Source organism: Camarhynchus parvulus, chromosome 17, assembly GCF_901933205.1.
Source record: "Camarhynchus parvulus chromosome 17, STF_HiC, whole genome shotgun sequence".
In the NCBI taxonomy this organism is placed as follows: domain Eukaryota; kingdom Metazoa; phylum Chordata; class Aves; order Passeriformes; family Thraupidae; genus Camarhynchus; species Camarhynchus parvulus.
The window spans coordinates 11084905-11104746 of NC_044587.1; the positions used below are offsets into that span (position 1 = coordinate 11084905).

General features: G+C 60.0%; 3 protein-coding genes across 3 annotated transcripts; 2 read left to right on the plus strand and 1 right to left on the minus strand.

The window, feature by feature from the left end:
• The first annotated feature begins 145 nt into the window (after nt 1-145).
• PHPT1 (phosphohistidine phosphatase 1) lies at nt 146-1783 on the plus strand. Its single transcript, XM_030961421.1, has 3 exons — nt 146-357; nt 500-624; nt 1394-1783. Exons 1-3 carry the CDS (start codon nt 216-218, stop codon nt 1484-1486), a joined length of 360 nt encoding a protein of 119 aa, XP_030817281.1. The 5' UTR covers nt 146-215; the 3' UTR covers nt 1487-1783.
• Nucleotides 1784-4636: 2853 nt separating this feature from the next.
• On the plus strand, nt 4637-15260 carry MAMDC4 (MAM domain containing 4). Its single transcript, XM_030961386.1, is given in 36 exon segments — nt 4637-4701; nt 4703-4782; nt 4785-4877; nt 4880-4936; nt 4939-5054; nt 5056-5119; nt 5122-5162; nt 5165-5183; nt 5186-5329; nt 5739-5912; nt 6108-6248; nt 6498-6643; nt 7066-7150; nt 7375-7503; nt 7744-7890; nt 8039-8133; nt 8391-8549; nt 8846-8930; nt 9337-9486; nt 9812-9916; nt 10104-10235; nt 10479-10609; nt 10703-10808; nt 11082-11198; nt 11415-11549; nt 11661-11791; nt 11863-12079; nt 12427-12564; nt 12668-12789; nt 12875-12965; nt 13169-13315; nt 13608-13746; nt 14002-14125; nt 14201-14315; nt 14456-14631; nt 15166-15260. Coding segments are annotated over 36 exon segments (4158 nt in total). The 3' UTR covers nt 15208-15260.
• A 1200-nt stretch (nt 15261-16460) lies between these two features.
• On the minus strand, nt 16461-19608 carry EDF1 (endothelial differentiation related factor 1). The gene is made up of 5 exons (XM_030961387.1): nt 19483-19608; nt 19305-19356; nt 18153-18313; nt 17509-17602; nt 16461-16987 (listed from the first exon to the last, which is right to left on the minus strand). The coding sequence occupies exons 1-5, from the start codon at nt 19558-19560 to the stop codon at nt 16926-16928; spliced, it is 447 nt and encodes a 148-aa protein (XP_030817247.1). The 5' UTR covers nt 19561-19608; the 3' UTR covers nt 16461-16925.
• Between the last annotated feature and the right edge of the window lie 234 nt (nt 19609-19842).

A 19842-nucleotide genomic window follows, 5' to 3' on the forward strand; every position in this document is an offset into this window, starting at 1 on the left:
GGCAGGGGCCGGGCGCTGGTTGGACGTCGGGCGGAGGAGGCGGGAACACGGGCAGGAACCGGGCGCTGGTTGGACGTCGGGCGGAGGAGGCGGGAACACGGGCAGGGGCCGGGCGCTGGTTGGACGCCGGGCGGAGGAGGCGGGAACACGGGCAGGGGCCGGGCGCTGGTTGGACGCCGGGCGGAGGACGCGGGCACGGCGCTCGGGCGGCAGCGATGGCGGATCCGGCGCTGTCGCGGGTGCCGGACGTGCAGATCGATGGCGACGGTGTCTTCAAGTACGTGCTGGTGCGGGTGCGCGGGGCTGGCGCGCCCCCCAAGGACGTCGTGCGAGGCCACAGCTGGGCCGAGTACCACGGTGAGGGGCGTCGGGAGCGCGGGGTGGGGCTGTGGCCCAGGGTGCCCAGGGAAGCGGGCGGGGGCTTGCCGGGCGTCTGGCCCGTCACGGGGCGGCGGCTGAGGCCGGGGGTCCCCGCGCCACCCCCGCTCCCTCCCTGCAGCCGACCTGTTCGAGCGCACCGCGGAGGAGCTGGCGCGGCACGGCCTGAGCTGCGAGTGCCTGGGCGGCGGCCGCCTGTCGCACCGCCCTGAAGAGAGGAAGATCCACGTCTACGGGTACTCGGTGGTAAGCGGGAGCCGGGGGGAACCACGCAGGGACGCGGCATCTCCCTTCGCGGGGTGGGTCCCGCTGACGCCGGCCGAGTTGGCATCGCATTCCCTCGGGGGTGGAAGGGGTGAGCGGGGCGGCGCTCCCGGGGCTCCTGGGCGTTCTCCGGAGTGCCCCAGGGAGGGGAGACTTCACAGAGCCTTTTCGGGTGAGCAGTGCTTGACCAAAGCAGAGTCACCCCATGAACCCCCCAGCACCTGCCTGTGGGGCTGCCAGACACCCAGAGTCTCCGGAGGTCCCATGGGTACTGTGGCTGTACCCAGTGCTGGGTGCTGCTGGGGGGAATTGGGCTGCACAAGACCCCTGTCTCCGCTTTGTGTGTCCTGAGGGTGTTCCTGCAGGAGTGTCAGGTGGGTGCTGTAGGGGCCTTGGAAGGGTGACTGGAGGCACTCTTTGGGACATCACTGTCCTGGTGGGTTTCTGGATGCTGACCCCAGCCCAGGGCTGTGCTGCAGCACCAGCTGTGCTGGGTGCTGAGTGCAGAGCCCAGCTGGGACCAGGGCAGCGTGCTGGTTCTTGGGCCACAGTGCAGACAGTTTTCCCAGCTTCAAGGTGGCACTGTCCTCTTGCCTGGGTGCTACATCAGCCTCAGCTGGAGTCAGGGAGGACTGGCACAGGCTCTGTGGCTTCTCTGCTGCTGGGGTCTGCCAGAGCCACCCTGGGGATTTGCCAGGCTTCCCTGCAAGTTCTCACAAGCTCTCTTTGGGAACCCTCTTTTCCTATGCAGGGCTTTGGACGAGCTGACCACGCTGTGACCACAGAGAAGCTGAAGGCAGAGTATCCCGACTATGAGATTACCTGGGCAGATGAAGGGTACTGACTCCTCTGTCTGTGGTGCCAGCCCAGAACTGGCACAGCTGTATGCAGCACCGGGCGGTGGCAGCAGGCTCCCCATGCTCGGCCGTGCTCCAGGCTCTCCTGATTTTCCTTTGTGTTGAACTTGCCCATTCTCCGCTATCACCGGACTGTCCCCATGCCAGGTGCTCCCACCTCCCTGCCGTGGCAAAGCTGGTGAAGCCAGTGGTTGCTCTGCCCCAGCCCCCTGGCGCCAGGGGCTCATCCACGTGTATCTGTGAGAATTAAAGTCGTTGGAGGAGCACAGCTGCTCTGGTGGCCATGCTCACGGCTCAGCTGCTCCTTTCTATCTCTGGGTCATGCCTGTTGACAGTGGAAGGGACCCCCCAGGTTATCTGCCCCTTGAGGAGGGGCTGGCATGGGAGCAGGGAGAGTCTGGAGTGGGAACAGCATGAAGTGTATTGGGATCTGCCTTGGAAAGGGCTGAGGCAGGTGAGAGGAAAGCAATGGCCAGGCCTGGGAGAGGGAAAGGCAGAATGGACCTGGGGGAGAGACCAGCCCTATCTCCTGTGAGGAGGGAACTGAGCTGCCTGGGAACATGATTGGGAAGAACATGCCCATTCCCACTCTGGCAGGTTGTCACACCTTGAGGAAGAGCATCCTCCCTGACTTCATCCCTCCAGCCACCCAGGACCAGCTCAGAATTTCCCAGGGATTCTCCCTGCTTGTGCTTCCAAGCGAGGAGCAGTAGAGGGAGACTGGGGAAAGCTGCTGGAGGCTTCAGTGGCTGGAGAGCTCCAGGGAGATGTGCAGGCTGGGTTGGTTCAGTCGCTGTCCCATGTGAGGCTGGGGCTGGAGGAGCCTCCCAACCCAGTCCCAGTCCCAGCCCCATTTCATTGTTAGACTCTGACCCTGTGTGCTCCCTGCTGCTGCCTCTGCCTTGTGCCTTCAGGGATGTGGGCTCCTTCCTCTGTGTCCAGAGCCATGCAGGGTCAGCTCAACCTGCAGAAGCTCAGCCTGTACCCTGTGTCCAAAGTTCAGCCTGTGCCCAAACTCCAAAGGAAGCTCATAATGGGGGGACGAGTTTCACAGACAAAAACATGGCTCTGCTGTGCCTCATCCTCCATCCTGCAAAGTGGCTCTCCCCTGTGCTGGGGAGAATGTTACCCAGAAGTTACACAGAGTCAGCTGCAAATCTGCAAGTCACTGGTGTGGAACTTGGAGGCACCTCTGGGATGTCCTGTCCATCCACTGGCCTAGCAGAGCCAGCTTTAGTGCGTCCGTCATGCTGAGATGTGCTGTGCAGGCTCAGGAGTTGGACTCGATAGTCCTTGTGGGTTCCTTCCAACACAGAGAGTTCCATGATTCTGTTCTAGAATTAGGCTGCTGGAAGCTGTGACCAGGTGGGGTTTGAGAATCTCCCCGAATTGAACTTCCCAGCAGCTTGGGCGTCTGCTCTGGTTTTGACAGTCCTCACAGGAAAAAAAGGTTTTTCTTTCAAGTGGTATTTGCTGTTCTTGCTTTGTTCTTGTCTCAGTCCTTACTGGGACACTCCCTGCTCGAAGGGTTGGCTTGCTGCACCCTCCTGCCAGGGCTTACCTGGGTGACATTCCCGTACACCTTCTCCAAGCTGGGCACATTCAGCTCAGCCTCTCCTTGTGGCAGGTGCAGTACCCTCATCATCATCAGGGAATATCCTGTGGAGATCAAAAAACCATCTGGACACATCCTCCAGGGAACCCTTGTGGAGCAGAGGGGTGGGATGGGGTGACCTCCTGTTGTGCCATCCATTCTGTACTGTCCTGTGGTCATCATCACTCGATCTGCTCCAGTGTGCCCACATCTCATACTGGGAGTGCCAGCATCCCCAGTGCGAAGGGGAGGGGTCACATCGCTGAGAGAGGCTCTGCCCATGGCACCCAGGAGGCCAGTGACTACTTTGCCAGTGGCCAGCTTGGTGCTGCCAGGGTCCTGGGCAGGGCTCCTGTTCTCCATCATGCCTGGACTGGGGGATGTGGGGCTGCTGGTCCTCACTGGGCCTGGCTGGCACTGGGAGAAGGAGCTGAGCCTGTGTTTTACTGCCCCTGATGCAATCCCACTGCAATCTGCTTTCCAAGGCCGTTGGCTCAGTGGAAGGATCTGCTCAATGGGGCCCCTCTTAGGGCGTGAAGGCTGCGGCAGCAGAGGGGAGAGGGGTCCCGTGGGGTAGCCCAGGTCGGGAAACCAGTGAGGTCAGTAGTTGCCATCACCAGGCAACACTGGTGGTGATCTGTGGGGCTCTGGCTAGCAAGCTGTGCTTCTTCCAGGCTCATCGACCCTTGCTGAGGCTCTGCCAGGAATGTTTTACCCCAGGACTGACCTGGTTGTGGCCCTGGAGCTGTGCCCCTTTGCCCCATGGCATTCATGAGCTGGGTGCTGAGATGCTCCTGCCAGCCAGATCAGAGCAGGCATGGTGAAGGCTGGCTCCTCCTGATGACATCTTGGAATTCCCAGGCTCCAGGGGGACCTCAGAGCCCCTTCCAGTGCCTAAAGGGGCTCCAGGAGAGCTGGAGAGGGACTTTGGACAAGAGCTTGGAGAGACAAGACAAGAGGAAATGACTTCCCATTTCCAGAGGGGAGGGTAAGATGGAATATTGGAGATACAGCTGACTCCCAGCTCAGCTGTTCTCTCTGGCCAGAGTGCAGCCCACAGCCAACCCTGCACCCAAAGTCTCTCCCACTCTCCTTATGCACAGGGACTGGCAGAGCCCCCATATCCCTGGCAGAGGTGCCAGCATCTCCCACAGGGCTGGCAGCATCCCTGGCTCAGCAGGAAGTGTTCTCATCCCTCACCAAGCCAACGCATTCGACTGGGCTGTGCCCTGTCCCAGTCAGTGTCGCCCACCGTCCTGTTCTGCATGGAAAACGGGCTGAAGAAGAGAGGTTCAGGGGGAAAAGCCGAAGGTCTCCACAGGCACCTGGCTGCGGCTCGCTGCTGAGGTGCCGCCAGTGCTGCTGACAGGACCGCGCTGCGCTGTCCCAGCCGGCACAGCCGTGCCATAAACCCACTGCCTGGCCAGGGAGCCGATAACAGCGGGGCTGAAGTCCAACGCAGGCAGGTCCAGGGGAGCACATTCCAGCCCGGGGCTCACAGCGTGGTCTCTTCCAGCTCCGTTTTACCGTAGTGGTGGCCGGGATGGCTGCAGGCAGGCAGGCGATGCTGGCCCTCCTGGTGCTGCTGGGTGAGCTCTGCCAACACGGGTGGGGGTTGTGTGGCTGGAGGGAAGGGGCCTTTGTGCTGGCTGCTCCACTCTGGTCCTCCACGGCAGTTTGCCCCAGCACTGCGCCAGCCCACTGGGCTCTGCTGGTGAATTCAGCCCGGGGTTCCCAGGGTGAGCGGGTGCCGGAGCCCCCAGCACGGGGCTGGGGATCACCAGTGGCTTTGTTCAGCATGGGACAAAAACCATCCAGATATTCCTGCTTCTTCCAAAAAGGGGGTGGGACTGGAAGCACGGGTGTGCTATAGCAGAGTCAGTGCCCTGGCAGGCTCTGGCACCCCGAGGCTGACAGTGGGAGGTGGCAGTGTGAGAGATGTGGAGTGCCAGGACAGTGCCGGGGCAGGGATCGTCCAGGGGAAAATGCCACTGAGAGCTCAGTACTTGCCCCAGCAGGATCCCAGACTAAGGTGCTGCAGGTCATGCGTGCCCTCCGTCACCTGCTGTGGGCACCATGCCTAGTTCCCTGCGGGTTTTCAGCCCCATTGTCTCTCTCATAGCCAGAACTGTCCTCCCCAGTGGATCCGTGGTCGTCAACAGCTGCAGCAGCGCAGCTGAGCAGCTCTGCAACTTCGTCTGTGACTGCAGCAACTGCTCGGATGAGAACCAGTGTGGTGGGTGCTCAGACTCCCCAGGCCCCCGGACCCACCCTCAGGCCCTGCTCCTGGGGTGAGGGCAGGCTATGCGGGGGGGGGTGTTGTTGGTACAGGTCCCTGGGGTGGTGCTGGTGCCCAGGATGAATGCAGGGTGCCCCAGGATTATGACAGAACTGCGGGGTGGGTGCAGATCCACAGGGTAGGGGCAGGTCCCTTGTGCAGGTGTCCAGGGTGAACAGAGGTGGCCTGGGTGCAGGTGAGTCTGCCAGGTGGGTGCAGGATCCCAGGTTGTGTGCAGGTCCCCTGGGCTGGCCACAGGTCCCCTGGGTAGGTGCAGATCCCCGGGAAAGGTGCAGTTCCCTGGGGTGGGCACAGGTCCCCAGGGTGGCCCCAAACCTGCCTTGACCCCCCATCTGCCCACCTTCAGGGTACCTACGGGGCTCAGCAGTACTGGGCACCCCCTTCACCTGTGACTTTGAGGACAGTGACTGTGGCTGGCAGGACGTGGGCACCTCAACGTATGGATGGGTGCGAGGCCGGGCCAGCCTTGCCATGTGGGGCATGGGGCCTCATTCAGACCACACCGTGGGCACTGACCTGGGTAAGTGGGACCTGCTTGGTGAGCAGGCTCTGGGCATCCACAGTACCACTCCATTGGAGCTGGGGTGCCAGAACACCTATCTTTCTAGGGTGCAGGGGAGGGAGCAGACCCTTGGAGGGGCAGGAGTAGTGCTGGCACAGCTCTGGTGCCACCCTTTGGGGCTTCAGCCCCTGCTCTGCTTTCTGCTCTCCCCAGGTTGGTTCTTGTTCACCATGTCCCCCCCAGCAAAGACCACGGCCACAGCCTGGCTCAGGTCACCAGAGATGCGGGAAGCAGCTGCCACATGTGAGATCAGAACCTGGTATCACCTCTCAGGGAGATGTGAGAGCACCCAAGGTGGGCACAGGCAGAATTGGCTACTAGGCAGTGGGGGGTGATGGGGCCATCTGCCCCTGTGGCAGGGACTGAACCACCGACATCTTGAGATGGATCCTTGCCGTCCTGTTTGCCTCTTCCACGCTCCACACACAGAGCTGGTGGGACCTGCGGGTACCAGTTCCGACCTCCAGAGCTGGCAGGGCTCCATTCATTCTTTGGGTACTCCTGGATGCTCTGTACCAAGGGCTCTTTTGGGGCTTCCCTCAGGGCTGAACCAGACAGAGCGGCCGGTGCTGCGCCTGGCCGTGGCACGCAGGGATGAGGTGGTGGAGTTGTGGCAGAGCCCTGAACGCAGCAAGGAGGGCTGGCACCAGCTGGTTGCCTACCCCGGACGGATCACAGAGCAGTTCCAGGTGAGACAGTGTTGGTACCTTGGTACCCTGGTGTCACTATACAACACGAAAGAACACAAGCACACTACCTTCTCAAGGTGAAGGAAGAAAGAGAGCGTTTATTTTCCTGACTCCAACATTTATAGTTTTCCAAAAGTGACAGCAGATTGGAGGGTGACAGTGACACCTCTCCAATGACACTGGTCAAACCAACAGTGCATCAACTTTCTCCTCCTCTATAAAAGAAGACAAAACAATCAGTTATTTACAGAAAGTGTCTGAGAAAGTTCACCACAAGAATGTCAATATCAGAAGGCCTAGAAAATCTTAAAAATCCAGGGTGACACCCAGGCACTGTCCCCATAAGCTGGGACCAGAGGAGCTGGGCAATGTTCCGAGACCTGGCCTGGGCAGCTCATGCCATCCTCATCCTCCCATCACAGCTCATCTTCTCCCTGACACAACCACCCACCTGCGGGGCAGAGGTGGCTCTTGATGACATCATGTTCAGGAACTGTGGCTTACCAGGTGAGTCCTACATCTGCTGGGATGTGAGCTGGGATCTTGGAGGAACTGGGTGGGGTGCAAAACCCAGGGGAGCTCCTCCATTGTCTTGGGGCACTGCACCCTGGCCAGAGCATGAGGTGGGCAGCAAAAACCTGTCCCTTGAGCCACCCCAAGGAATGATGTGGCAGTGCTCACCATGTCCTCGTGGGACCAGCCACTCGCTGACATGTGTTCCCCCACCCCAGAGGTCGGGCAGCAGGCCTGCAGGGCCCAGGAGAGCCGCTGCCACCGCGGCTCCTGCCTGGCACAGCGTCGTTTCTGCGACGGCACCGACGACTGCGGGGACAACTCGGACGAGGGCACGGCGCAGTGCAGTGAGCACCCCTGACCCCAGGGAGAAGTCCTGTGGATAGGCTGAGGGTCCACCTTGGTGGGGCAAAGCTGTGCTCTGGGCTGGCAGGGGCCCACCCAGTTCTGCCCTATGCCAGAAGGGGAAAATGACCCTGAGGGTTTGCAGAGGGGTGGCATCAGCCCAACCCATTGCAGGGATCCATCTGTCCAAGAGAGGGCTGGGACCTCAGTTTCTGGGTCACCGCTGTCCCTTCTCCTTGCAGAGAACTTCACCCGCTGCTCCTTTGACTATGATCTCTGTGGCTGGGAGACGGCGACTGGGCCATCAGTGTGGGGCAGGAACACGAGCCTGAACCTGGGCACCTCCTACAGCATTCCCACACGGGACCACAACAACAAAAGCAGGGCTGGTACGTGGCGGGGCACCAGTGCCCCAGGGGAGCCCCACTGCAGGTGGACATGACACATGCCAGGGCTCTGCTCAAGGCTGTGCCAGGACAGCGGTGTCCTGCACCCACGCATCTGCCTGGCTCCACTCAGCCCCAGCATCTCCTGCAGGCTTTTTCCTCCATGTGAGTAGTGACGCCACTGCACAGGCTGGTGGCACAGCTCAGCTCAGCAGCCCGACCTTCCAAGCCACCAACTCCTGTTCTGTGAGTCACAGCTGGGACCTCATGTCACAGCTTATGTGGGCATGGTGGTGACAGGAGATGGGGTTCCCAACTCTGGGGACCGTCAGGCAGGGCTGGGCTGTGGTTGGCCCTTGCTGGGGATGGGCATGAGATTTTTGGGGGTGGTTTGGTGACATCTCTGGTGCCCATCGCCCACCTGAGCTCCTCACAGCCCCTCTGTGGGATGCAGGGGGCTGTGTGCCCCTGCCCTAAGGGCTCACCCTCCTCCCAATCTCCAGCTCGTACTGTACTGTCACCTCCATGGCTCAGCCACCAGCAGCCTCAGCATCTCCTATGTGACCAACTCTACCAAGCACCTGATGAGGGAAAGGACAGGAGACCTGGGCAGCTGCTGGGTCCGGGAGAGAGTGGACTTCAATGTGACGGATCCCTTCAAGGTGGGCTGCTGCTGTGCTGGGGGGAGCTGGGCTGCCCCTGGGGTCCAGGACCACAACTGTGTACAGGGGCATCATCACCTCCCGAGCCCACTGTGGCTATGCCAGCCCACACTGTGCACCCCTGTCAGCCACAGCATTGCCCCTGCTCCCACTGAGTCCCTTCTTGAGCAAAATGTGAGTCAGTCCATGACAGGTTCTGGCTCCTCCCATCTCATGGCTCCCTGGTGTCACTCTAATCCCCCCCCATATGGTGCAGGACCCCTTGCTGATGTTTCTGACATGGTGTTTTCCTGCAGGTGCTGATCGAGGGGGTGGCTGGCAGCGGGGGGACCGTGGCTATCGATGACCTGATCCTGTCTCAGGGCTGTGTGAAGGAGCAGGGTGAGCTGGTGGGCAGTGTCCCTCATCCTGCTCCAGAGTTGGCAGCTGTCCCAGGCGTCTTGCACCCATGGCACCATGCCTAAAGGACAGGCATGGTCTGCCTGTCCCTCTGCTCATCACAGGGACCATCCTGGGTGCAGCACAGCAAATACTTGCCCTGGGGTGCTGGTATTTTTTTCCTGGGGCTGTAACACTTCATTTTCTGTGTCAAAATGTGTCACACAAGCAGCTCTTACTAGGTCCTGGGTCCTCTTCAGCTGGTGGCAATTAGGCTGAGCTGGGACGGGATGGGATTGGAGAGCCAGAAAGATGCCTGGGAACATGGGACAGTGTTTGAAGGGCTGACACTGATGCCGTTGCTGGGCCCTTTCGCCACTGCTCTCCATCTGGAGTGTTTCACCATCAGAGAAGCCTCTGGTCACACTGCCGAGCCAGGCACGTGCCGGCCCCTGCGCAGCAGACGAGGTGGCCTGTGACAGTGGGGACTGCATTGCTGCAGAGCTGGCCTGCGACTTCGCTGACACCTGCGCTGATGGCTCCGACGAGGAGCGCTGTGGTGAGAGCCAAGGCAGGCACCTGCAGCACTGCCCCAGCAGTGGAGGGGACCAGGCACCCGTGGGCTGGCATGGCTGGGATGTGTGTGCCTGCACAGCCCCTGGAACGACAATGGCCTGGCAAGACTGAGCCTGGAGTTTTGGGCTGCCCAGAGCAGCTGTGGCTGCCCCATCCCTGGAAGTGTCCAAGGCTGGTTGGACAGGGCTTGGAGCACCCTGGGATAGTGGAAGGTGTCCCTGCCCATGGCAGAGGGGTGGAATGAGATGAACTTTAAGGTCCATCCAACCCAAACCATTCTGAGATTCTGGGATTCTTTGACTTTGCAGGGACAACAACCTTCGAGTCAGGGGCTGGGGGCTGGCACGACGTCAGCGTGGGGCGGCTGCGCTGGGGTCTGCAGAAGGTCACTGAATCTGACATCTTTCTCACAGGTGAGACTGTTCTCACCACCCAAACAATGCTCTTCAGTGCTCAGCACCACGGGAACCCCCAGAGCAAGGACTCCCAGTGGGTGCCACTGCACAATGGGGGATGATGCCCAGGCAGGATGCTGGGCTGGGGGTGTTACCAATGATGTGGGACCCCAGTCCTCACCTCACAGAGTGTTTCTGTGCTCAGGGACTTTCCTGGCCCTCCAGACTGGAGAAGGACAGATGGTGGGTCCTGCAAAGGCACGATCGCCTCTGCTGGGCCCCTCTGGCCCTGCCTGCACCATGGAGATGAGCTACCACATCCACAGTGACCCCCAAGGTAACCTCTGGCCCACCCCCAGGGTGCCCTGCCTGCTTCCTACTCCCAGAGCCCCCATGCCCACCTGTCTTTACTGCCTCTCCCAACCCTGCTTTGCCCCATCTCATCATCCTGGAGCTGCGGTGTCTGTGTCCCTGTCCGTGTCCCTGCACCCCGTGACCGTGGGCTGGTGCCATGGAGGGCTCCCACAGGGTGGCCAGGGGTTTTGGGTGCCCATGGCCTCTGCACCACCTCTTGTTCCAGGCTTCCTTGCCATCAATGTCGCAGATCACACCACTGGCACCACCCAGCTGGTCTGGCAGACACAACGTCGTGCCAGCACAACTGGGGGTCATGTCCGTGTCCCTCTGGGAGAGAGAAGCCGGCCCTTTCAGGTGTGCTAGATGCACAGGGACCAGCCTGGGGGGCTTTCAGTGGGACAATGCCAGTGCTGCCAGGCACCCCAGGCTCATGGCTGCTGCCCCCAGGTCGAGCTGCTGGCACTGGTGGATCTCCAGGGCTCAGCAAGTGTTGGTGTTGACAACGTGACATTTGAGCAGTGCTACCTCGACGTGGTGTCACCCACAGCTGCGGGTATGGCCAGGAGTGCGTGGGCAGGGAGGGTAACCCCACACCCTTTCCCTGGGGGCTGCCTGGTGGCTGTCACTCTGTCCAAGAGCAGGACAATGGTGCACAAGGCCAAGGGCCAGGGCCAAGCACATATCCTGCCTTGCCCTGGGACCCCTGCATGGGGTAAACTTGGGGAGTGGGGCAGGCGAGCAGGGGGAAAGGGACGTTTTGGGAGACCCATTTGCTTTTGTGACACCTTACTCCTTTCCACCCCTATACTGTCGCCTCTCTGGCCAGAGCTGTCCTGCAACTTTGAGAGGGGCATGTGTGGCTGGTACCAGGATCTGTCCAGTGACTTCAAATGGGTCCACAGCACAGGGCAGGGACAGGGCTCTGACCACACCACCGGCTCGGGTAAGGGGCTGGTTGCTCTTTGGGGGAACCCAGGAGCCCAGGACATCCCATAACCTTCCATCCCCATGGCCAAGACATGCCTTGTACACTCCCAGCAGCCCCATGCCTACAGAGCAAGCTCACCTATGGCAGGCTGGGAGCACCCAGATCTGGGCTGTGGGTGATGCAGAACACTCACATCATGACCCCTCCACCCTGGCTGTCCCCAACATTCAGGCTACTTCTTGTCCGTGGACTCCTCTGTGCCATGGAGCCACGGGCAGCGGGCCCTGCTCCTCAGCTCCCACCAGGAGCCGGCTGCTGCCCCACGCTGTCTCTCCTTCTGGTACCGCCTGGCGGGCCCACAAATTGGTACGTGCCCCATGGCATCCTCCCGGGGCTGCCCCAGCCTGCCTCCACTCTGAGGACAGTGGGGTCCCCAAGGGCTGCGGAATGGCTGCCCCCATGTCCCCCTCTGCCCAGGTACCCTGAACCTCAAGCTGTGGCCAGAGGGAGGAGAGGAGGTGGTGCTGTGGACCTGCCGCGGAACCCAGGGCAGCATCTGGCACCGGGCATGGGCAACACTGCCCTCCACGGGCCAGCAGCGGTACCGGGTGAGGAGCGGCCCCCCACGTCCCTGGCACCAGCAAGGCACGGCGTGTCTGACACCGCTGCCTGGGGGCAGGTGGCTTTCGAGGTGCTGCATGACGGTTTCCTGGGGGACGTGGGGCTGGACGACATCACGCAGACAGCGGGACCCTGTGGGGCCAAGCTCTCCTGCTCCTTCGAGGTGGAGGGCTGTGGGCTGGCAGCCAGCGGAAAGGGCACCTGGCAGCGACAGAGCAACGGCACCGGCACCACCGCTGGCCCTGTGGCCGACCACACCACCGGCACGGCCGCAGGTACGGGGCCGTGGCAGCCCTGGTGCTTCCCTGCTGCTCTGTGTCCCCCCTGCCCCCTCTTGAGTGTCCTGCCTGTACCCCATGCCAGCCTTGCCTGCTCTCCCTGTGTCATGCCTGCCCTGCCCTCCCTGCCTTCCCCAGGATGAGAAGGCAATACTGCATAGGGCTTCCCAAACCTGGAACTCCCAAAATGCAGAGTCTCCCAGCCCCAGGGCTCCCTAATGCTGGGGAGGTTCCCAAGCTGGGGAGACTCCTTGGCCTGGGGGGAAAACCCAGCCCCAGTTGTCCCCTAGTGCTCCCCAGCAGGGCTGGGCAGGGGTCACAGCACAGGGGCTTCTGTCCTCCAGGCCATTACCTGGTGGTGAACACAGGCAGGGTCTCCCTGCCTGCAGGGCACACAGCTGCCCTCACCTCCCAGCCCTACCAGCCCTCCGTGTCTGCCCAGTGCCTGGCCTTCTGGTACCAGCTGAGCGCTGGGACCCCAGGTGAGCACCCCTGCCCTGAGACCCCTGGGGACAACTCCAGATGGGTGGGGGCCCCACACAGCACAGCCCTGGGCCCCGGCTCCATTTTGGGTGCCCTGGGCAGGCTCCCTCAGGGTGTTCGTGGAGCAGAGCAGGGTGAGGAGGAAGGTTCTGAGCGTGAGCACCATGGAAGGGAGCAACTGGCACCGCAGCCATGTCACCGTCCAGCCCGATGGTGACTGGCAGGTGAGACAGGGCAGGGTGCTGGGGGCAGCTGGAGGTGATGAGGGGTGCAAGGAGGCTGCCAGCCTCAGCATGTCACCCTGCCCAGGTGGTGTTTGAGGCGGTGGGAGCTGGGGGTGAGCACGGATACATCGCACTGGACGACCTGCACGTGTCGGAGGGAGCCTGCCCCAAGCCAGGTGAGACCCCACCCCACAGGGGCACTATGGATCGGGGGGGGTGTGGGACATCCTATGGGGGCATGCAAGCCATGGGGATAGGGACAGACCTGCTCCTGCCCTGAGCCTGGCCTGGCCCAAAGCTGGGGGTGGTGTGTACCACCCAGGTGCCCCATCTCCTGCCAGGTAGTACTGGGTGTCTCACAGCCCTGCTTTCCTCCCAGCATCCTGTGACTTCGAGCAGGACACTTGTGGCTGGAGCAGCCCCTCGGACCCCCGCTTGCACGGCTTTGCCTGGGGCTGGAAGAGTGGGATCACCCTAGCCAAGTACCCTGGCCCTGAGCAGGATCACACCCTGGGTACAAGGAATGGTAGGAAACACCCATCCCTGCCTGGGAACCCTGGAATGGCCAGAGTGAGGAAGAAGAGCTGGGGGTGGATCGGGTCAGTCCAGTCTATCTTGTGAGACTTGGCCCCACAGCATCCCTGTCCCCTCTTCACCTGGGAGGGGCAGCTCAGCCCCAAGGGCAGTGAGGTACAGGGCTGATTTGTGTTCTCCTCCAGGCATCACTCTGGGCATTTGGGGGAAGAGTGGGACAAGTGAGGTGGGACAAAGGGATGCAGGACTGGGGGACACCTTGCACTCTGTCCCTGCCTGCCCAGGTCACTACATGCACTTCGACACCAGCGTGCTGGGTGCCAGGGGCACCGGTGCCCAGCTGGAGAGCCCACCCCTGCCTGCAGCCACCGACTCCTGCCTGCGCTTCTGGTACCACATGGACATCCCGGAGCACCTCTGTGAGCGCTGCAGGGGCAGGGAGGAGGGGCTCATGGGTTCCTGGGTCTCCCTGGCTCCATGGGCGTGGGGGCCTCAGTCCTCCTCACCTGTGGAGCACGGACACTCTGCTTCAGTTCCAGCTGGGCAGTGGCGATGGCCCGTTCTCTCTGGGTGCTGCCATCGCAGTAGAGGATGGCATGGCTGGGAGGGCTCGGTGGCTCTTGTGGGCTCGGGGCAGCTGGTGATGCCAGGACGCCTGTGCCCCCTCCTTGCAGCCAGCGGGGAGCTGCGGGTGACGCTGCGCGGCGCGGCGGGGCAGCGCACAGTGTGGAGCGTGCCGGGGCACCGCAGCCGGGGCTGGCAGGGCGCCGTGGTGCCGGTGCAGAGCCCCGGTGAGTTCCAGGTAAGTGGGGCCACCCTGGGGTGCAGGGTATCTCCGGGCGTGCATCGGCCCCCCAGACCCCACCTTCCCCCGCAGATCAGCTTTGAGATCACCACACGGAGGTGGCCGATGGAGGGGACAGTGGCGCTGGATGACATCATGTACAGCGCCGGGGTGGGCTGCCATTCCAGCCCGGAGAGTCCAATGGAAGGTGCGGGGAAGAGGGGTGCGGGGTGTGTGTGCAGTTCTGGCTGTGAAAGGTCAACCCAGAGCTGCCCCGGGTGCTGGTCTGAGGTTGGAGGCAGTTCTCTGGGCAGTGGGTCGAAATGACAGCATTTCCTTCCCCTGCAGAGAAGCCCTCCGGCAGTTTCGTGGCGGAGGTGGCGCTCAGTGTGCTCCTGGCCCTCGTCATAGTGGCGCTGGTGGCTGCTGGAGGCTGGTACTGGCTGAAACAGCAAAGGCTGGCGAGCAGGACACCGACAGAGAGCAACAGCTCCCAGGGCTTCGACAACATCACCTTCCGAGATGTAAGGACAGGGTGAAGGACTTGCCTAATTACCCCAGCTGTGCTAAGACAGCGATTTCCTAAAAGCTCAGCAAATGCCAGCAGGCTCTCCCTGACCCCGCGTTCCGCCAACGCGACAGGGAGGTGCAAAGGGCTCTGCCTCTTATCTGCTTGTTGACAAACAGGTGACCCTGAGCTGCAGGACTGACCTAAAAGTGCTGCTGCCACTAGGCAGCTGCTCCGGAAAGAGCTGATTGTGCTCCCACCCCCGAGTCTTGTGGGAAGGGGGTCTGGCAAACCTGGCTCATCCTCACTCAGCCAGCACTCAATTTAGTGCAAGGTGGCTTAAGCTGCAGGTCTGCAGCAGAGCCACCAGCCCCATCATGGTCTCCAGCAAGAGACGTGGAGCCCCCGGGCACACTGGGGGTTTGGTGCCTCTGTCAGGGTCATGGGGCTGGCACACAAGTTGTCCTGGCTGCAGCCTGGAAGAAATCCTGGTGTTTCACAGCAGACAGCCCATGTTTGTCACCAATTCCCCACTCACCTTTCTTTGCAGGACAAGGTCATGATATCTCCACGGGAGGGGGATGAGTCCTGAAATTAGCAGCCAGCAGCAGGAATTGCCTGCTCCCCTCCTCGACAGGAACCCACACTCCATCAGCTGCCTGCTCTCTGCCCCCAGCACCAGGAGCTGGTGACCCGGGGAGCCTGCCCCGCCCAGGGACACACCGCTGTCATCACTACCTCCAAGTGCTCGGGAAAAGCGTTTGTGTTGTTTGTAACATGAAGTTTTGCTTCCAAGACACAGCAATGTGCCTGTGCTTTGGCAGGGGGCACAAGTGGGAGTTCTCACAGTGGCTGTCCTCATCCAAACAGGGTTCTGGCCATGGAAGGGAGGGTAAAGTGTGGGGTCCTGGCCCCCAGAGCTGGGAACAGCAGTGGGTGCTGCAGAGGGTGTGAGCCACTTCCCATGCCCAGGACAAAGCACAAGAGCTCCCAGGGCACAGAGACCCCAGAGGGAAGAAGTTCAGTGCTTCTGCTGGTTTTGGGGAGGGTGAGTGGTGGGTGCGAGGGCAGGGAGCAGAGGGGGGCATCACACAGCACCCCTGAGGGCAGCAGGCAGCTCCCACTCTGGTGTATAGGTGCCCAGCTGCTGCCCACATACCTTGTGAATGCACTTGATAAACGTCACTGGGAAACCCAGTGCAGGCTGAGGTGCAGGCTGGACTCAGGGCCTGGACGCCCACCCTGCACCCAGTGCACCTGAGCCCAGGACCCCTCCCTCACCCCCAGCTTTCACACCTTAACACTGTGAACTCCAAACCCAGCTCCACACACAGCCCAGTTCAGCCCCTGCACAGCAAGGAGTTTCCTGCTACCCCCAGCCCCCGTGTACAGCTGGAGGGACATGCTGCTTTCCCAGATTGTGACCAAAGCCCATCTCCCTCTCACCCAGCTGTCCCCCTTAGGTGATGCCTCAGTCATGCCAAGCACCATCCCCACAGCCCTGTCCTGCTTTCAGAAATGAGAGCCCAAGAGAGCTGAGAGCTGGGGAAGGGCAAGGAGGGCTCAGGCTTCAGCTGATGTCTCTGCATCTGCCTGGATGTGCAGAGCCCCACAGCCTCCCCTCGCCTCCACAGCACTGACTGCAGCCCCAGGCTGCTGGCCAAGCTGCACCATCCCCAATGCAGGGAGAGGTGACACAGCCAGGAAGGCTGTGACAGTGCTGGCCCTCATCCCAGGCACCCCAGGTGTCCCTTTAATTACAATCCCAGAAGGAAGAGGTGATGCAGCTCCAGTCACACCCAGCCACATTTACTAACAGCTGGTCACATGCAGCAGCTCCCCTGGGCAACTGAAGGATATCAAACTTTATTATAGATCTCTTCAAAACAGGCTGGAAAGAACAAACCAAACTCATTGAGATACAGTGACTGAGTCATCATTTCTGATCAAGCCCCAACTCTCCCAAATTATTTATATATAATATATCTCACCCATCCCCCAAACTGTTTCAATTAAATCCTCACATTTCAGACCACCCTAATTGCCTTAACATCAGCTGCTGCTAACACCACAATCAGAGGCAGGGTTTGGGTTTTTTCTTGGGGTTTAGATCCTCAATCTCTGAAAAGGAGCAAGGAAAAACAAACATCAGGAAAATTGCTTCTTTAAGGTTGCCTTTTTACAGCAGGTACAGATTCAGCAGATTTCCCCCCAAAGCAAGTCTGAAACCCTCTTGTTCAGCTTGGCAATATGCAGAGTGGTTGAGGAGAACCAGATCAGTCTGAGCAAACTGATTTCGAGGCTTTGTTGTCATTTTCCTTTGGGGCCAGTTTCCAGCGGTTTTCCAATGTCCTTTCCACGCAGTTTGAGGCCTGCAATAAGACAAAGGAGACCACTACCATCAACACTCAATCATTCACCCAATAACTTTTATTTCCATCAAATTCAGCCTTAAGGAAGAGAACATCCAGAAAGAGAGCAGGGGAACAGAGTTCAGGAGAGTCCTACTTTAGTTTCTAGGAACACCAGACCAACTTCAAACAAAAACCAATCAGATGGGATCTGAACCAGCCCAGGAGAGTAAAACCAACACAAAACCCTTCTACAAGTGCAATCAGGCTTCCATGGGTCTCAGCATCTCATAGGTTTTGGGAGCAAGCACACAGGGATGGTCCCCAGGGCACAGCCGCAGGCATGAAGGTGCAGACAAAGATCAAGAGCTCCCAGTTCTGGTTCAGTCAGCAGATCCAGGTTTTATCAGAACATGTCTTAATGGCACCACACCCATGATAAACTCCAGCCAGCAACGTTCCTCACAGGAAAAAGGTAAATACTTTCCCCCAAACCACCCCTCCAAGCACTGGCATTATTTCTGAAGTCTCTCTTAACTCACCAATGGCTCTTTCGATCTTGCCCATGACCTGGTTATTGGGGATTGCTCGTCCTGATTCGTAGTCAGCGATAACTTGTGGTTTTTCATTGATTTTCTGAAAAGAGAGAATGAGTCTCAAATACAGCAATGCTCAGCAGCAGCTCCCCAGGACTCACACAGATAAGGAACAGCCCCTCATTATGCCAGGACAGATGACAAAGTGCTGCTCCCAGGCTGACTCCATCCCCACTGGCACCTCCCTGAAGTGTCCCAGTGCTGGTGACATCCATCCTGAAGGGACTCTGACCTCGCTCCTTCTCAGGAGGAATAGGACCACCACGGACTGCTGCTCCTTCAGACAGCAGGGAGTTGCTAACACTGCTCAGCCCAGATGGTACAAACCTCTAAGGTTGGTGTGAGCTGCTGGGAGGAAGCAGGGAGCAGCCTCCCACCAGCTCAGCAGCCACAGCCAGGCTCCACCTCCAGCCCAGGGCTCAAGGGCTGCACAAACGTCAAAACTTTTCCCAGACAACTGAAGCTGCCAGGACATCAGACATCGGTGATACTGCATTCCTCAAACTTCCAGCCCATGACACCTTCCCACTGCAGCTGCCCATGAGGGAACAGGAAAGGTGCCCACCCTCACCTGGAGGTGCTCCACTCACCGTGGCCAAGTCCTTCTGCGTGAGGCCCTTGCTCTGTCGGCCCTGCTGGATCACTTTGCCCACCTCCAGGGAAACTCTGTCATGGTGCAGCTCCTCTGTTTCACGATCAAGCTTGGCCGTGTTCTTTGTAATGAAGTGTTGTTTGTTCTGGCCTGCTGCCCCTGTCGTCCAAAGCAAGAACAAAAAAACAATCAAGGACAAACAAAATAAGGCTCAGAACTGTGCCAAAAAGTATCAAAGGACTTTTTCCAAGCCTTCAGCTGCCAGGATCCCAGGGTGCTGTCAGGATTTCAACATACCAACATCACCATTGATCTCACCCAATTCTCCTGCCCATCAGGGAACATTACCTTAGGCCTATTCATAGTGCTGTGCACACCTAGCCATGCAGAGCCCTTCCCTTTCCCTACTTCACACTTGAACTTCCCTATAGACACAGCAAGTCTTGCTTTTCGTTGGGGATTTAATGCTCTAACTTTACTGCAGACACATATTTGTGCTGCAGCACAGAGAGGTCAACACACACTTGAATTGTGCTTGCTTAGTATGAGGCACCCCAAGTAAGTACCTTTTAAGCAATTTTCTGACATCTTTGATAAGTAGAGTCTAATTGTACTTAGCTTTGCTAAAAGACAGCTTCAAAAACATTTTCTCTCATGTTAGATATAGTATTTAAGCTCTAGTTTGAATCCTTTCTCTCACATTAGTCTCTGGCATTCAGTGTCCCAAAAAAGCTGATTAACCATCTTCAAGGATCATCTCTCTATTTCCAACCATCAGAATAGCCTCCCTATAGTGAGAGAACCCGACAATTTACATCAGAGAAGAAACAAGATATTTTCAACGAGCAGCGCCATAGGAAGATCGGCAGCCATTCAAATTCGCAAAAGAAATAAGCTGCAAAACGGGAGCTTAAGTTTTGTGATCACAAAAGCTCTTCCAGGATCTCTGCAGGAACCAGGCAGATCTCCGCCCTGGGCAACCAGAAGCTAAGGGGGCAGCTCCAGGAGCGTCATCCCGGCGGCTGCCGGGGCGGCGCGTTCCGGCCCAGTTCGGGATCGCTGCCTCAGCCGGGCGGTGCCGCCGCCTGCCTCCTCTCCCCATGGCAGGCAGCCGCCCCAGAGCGGACCGGCCCCCCCGCGAGATACCCACACTTCTTGGAAGTTTCCACGTCCTCCCCGCGCCGCTGGGCCGCCAAGATCGCCTGGGGAAAGAGCGAAGGTGCGCGGTGAGCACGGCGCTACTCCGAGCGGTGGCCTCGCCCACGCCGAGCCCAGGCCCGCCGCCTGCCCGGCCCCGCACCCGGCCCCCCACCGCGCCCCCGGCTGACCTGCTTGGACTTGGCCTGGGCCGCGCTCGGGCCCTTCTTGCGCAGCACCGTGACCGTATCCCAGTCGCTCTCCGCCATCGCTCCGACCCCGCCCGGGCCGCGCCCGTCGCCGGGCACCGCCCAGTGCCCGCCTCCGGGGGCGCGGCCGCGCGGCGCCCGCTGATAGGGCGAGATGCACGCCCGTCAGGAAAGACAAGCGCTCATAGGTGGAGACAGGCGTGAGCGCAGCGGGCGGGGCCTAGGTTCCTGCATGGACTGTTGGCTTAACTGCGCCCAGGCGTGACGCAGCTCCGTTTGATAGGCACAGATCCCTGCCAATCAGCCTCCTCGCTACGTGATTGGCAGGTGCGCGCGCCAACC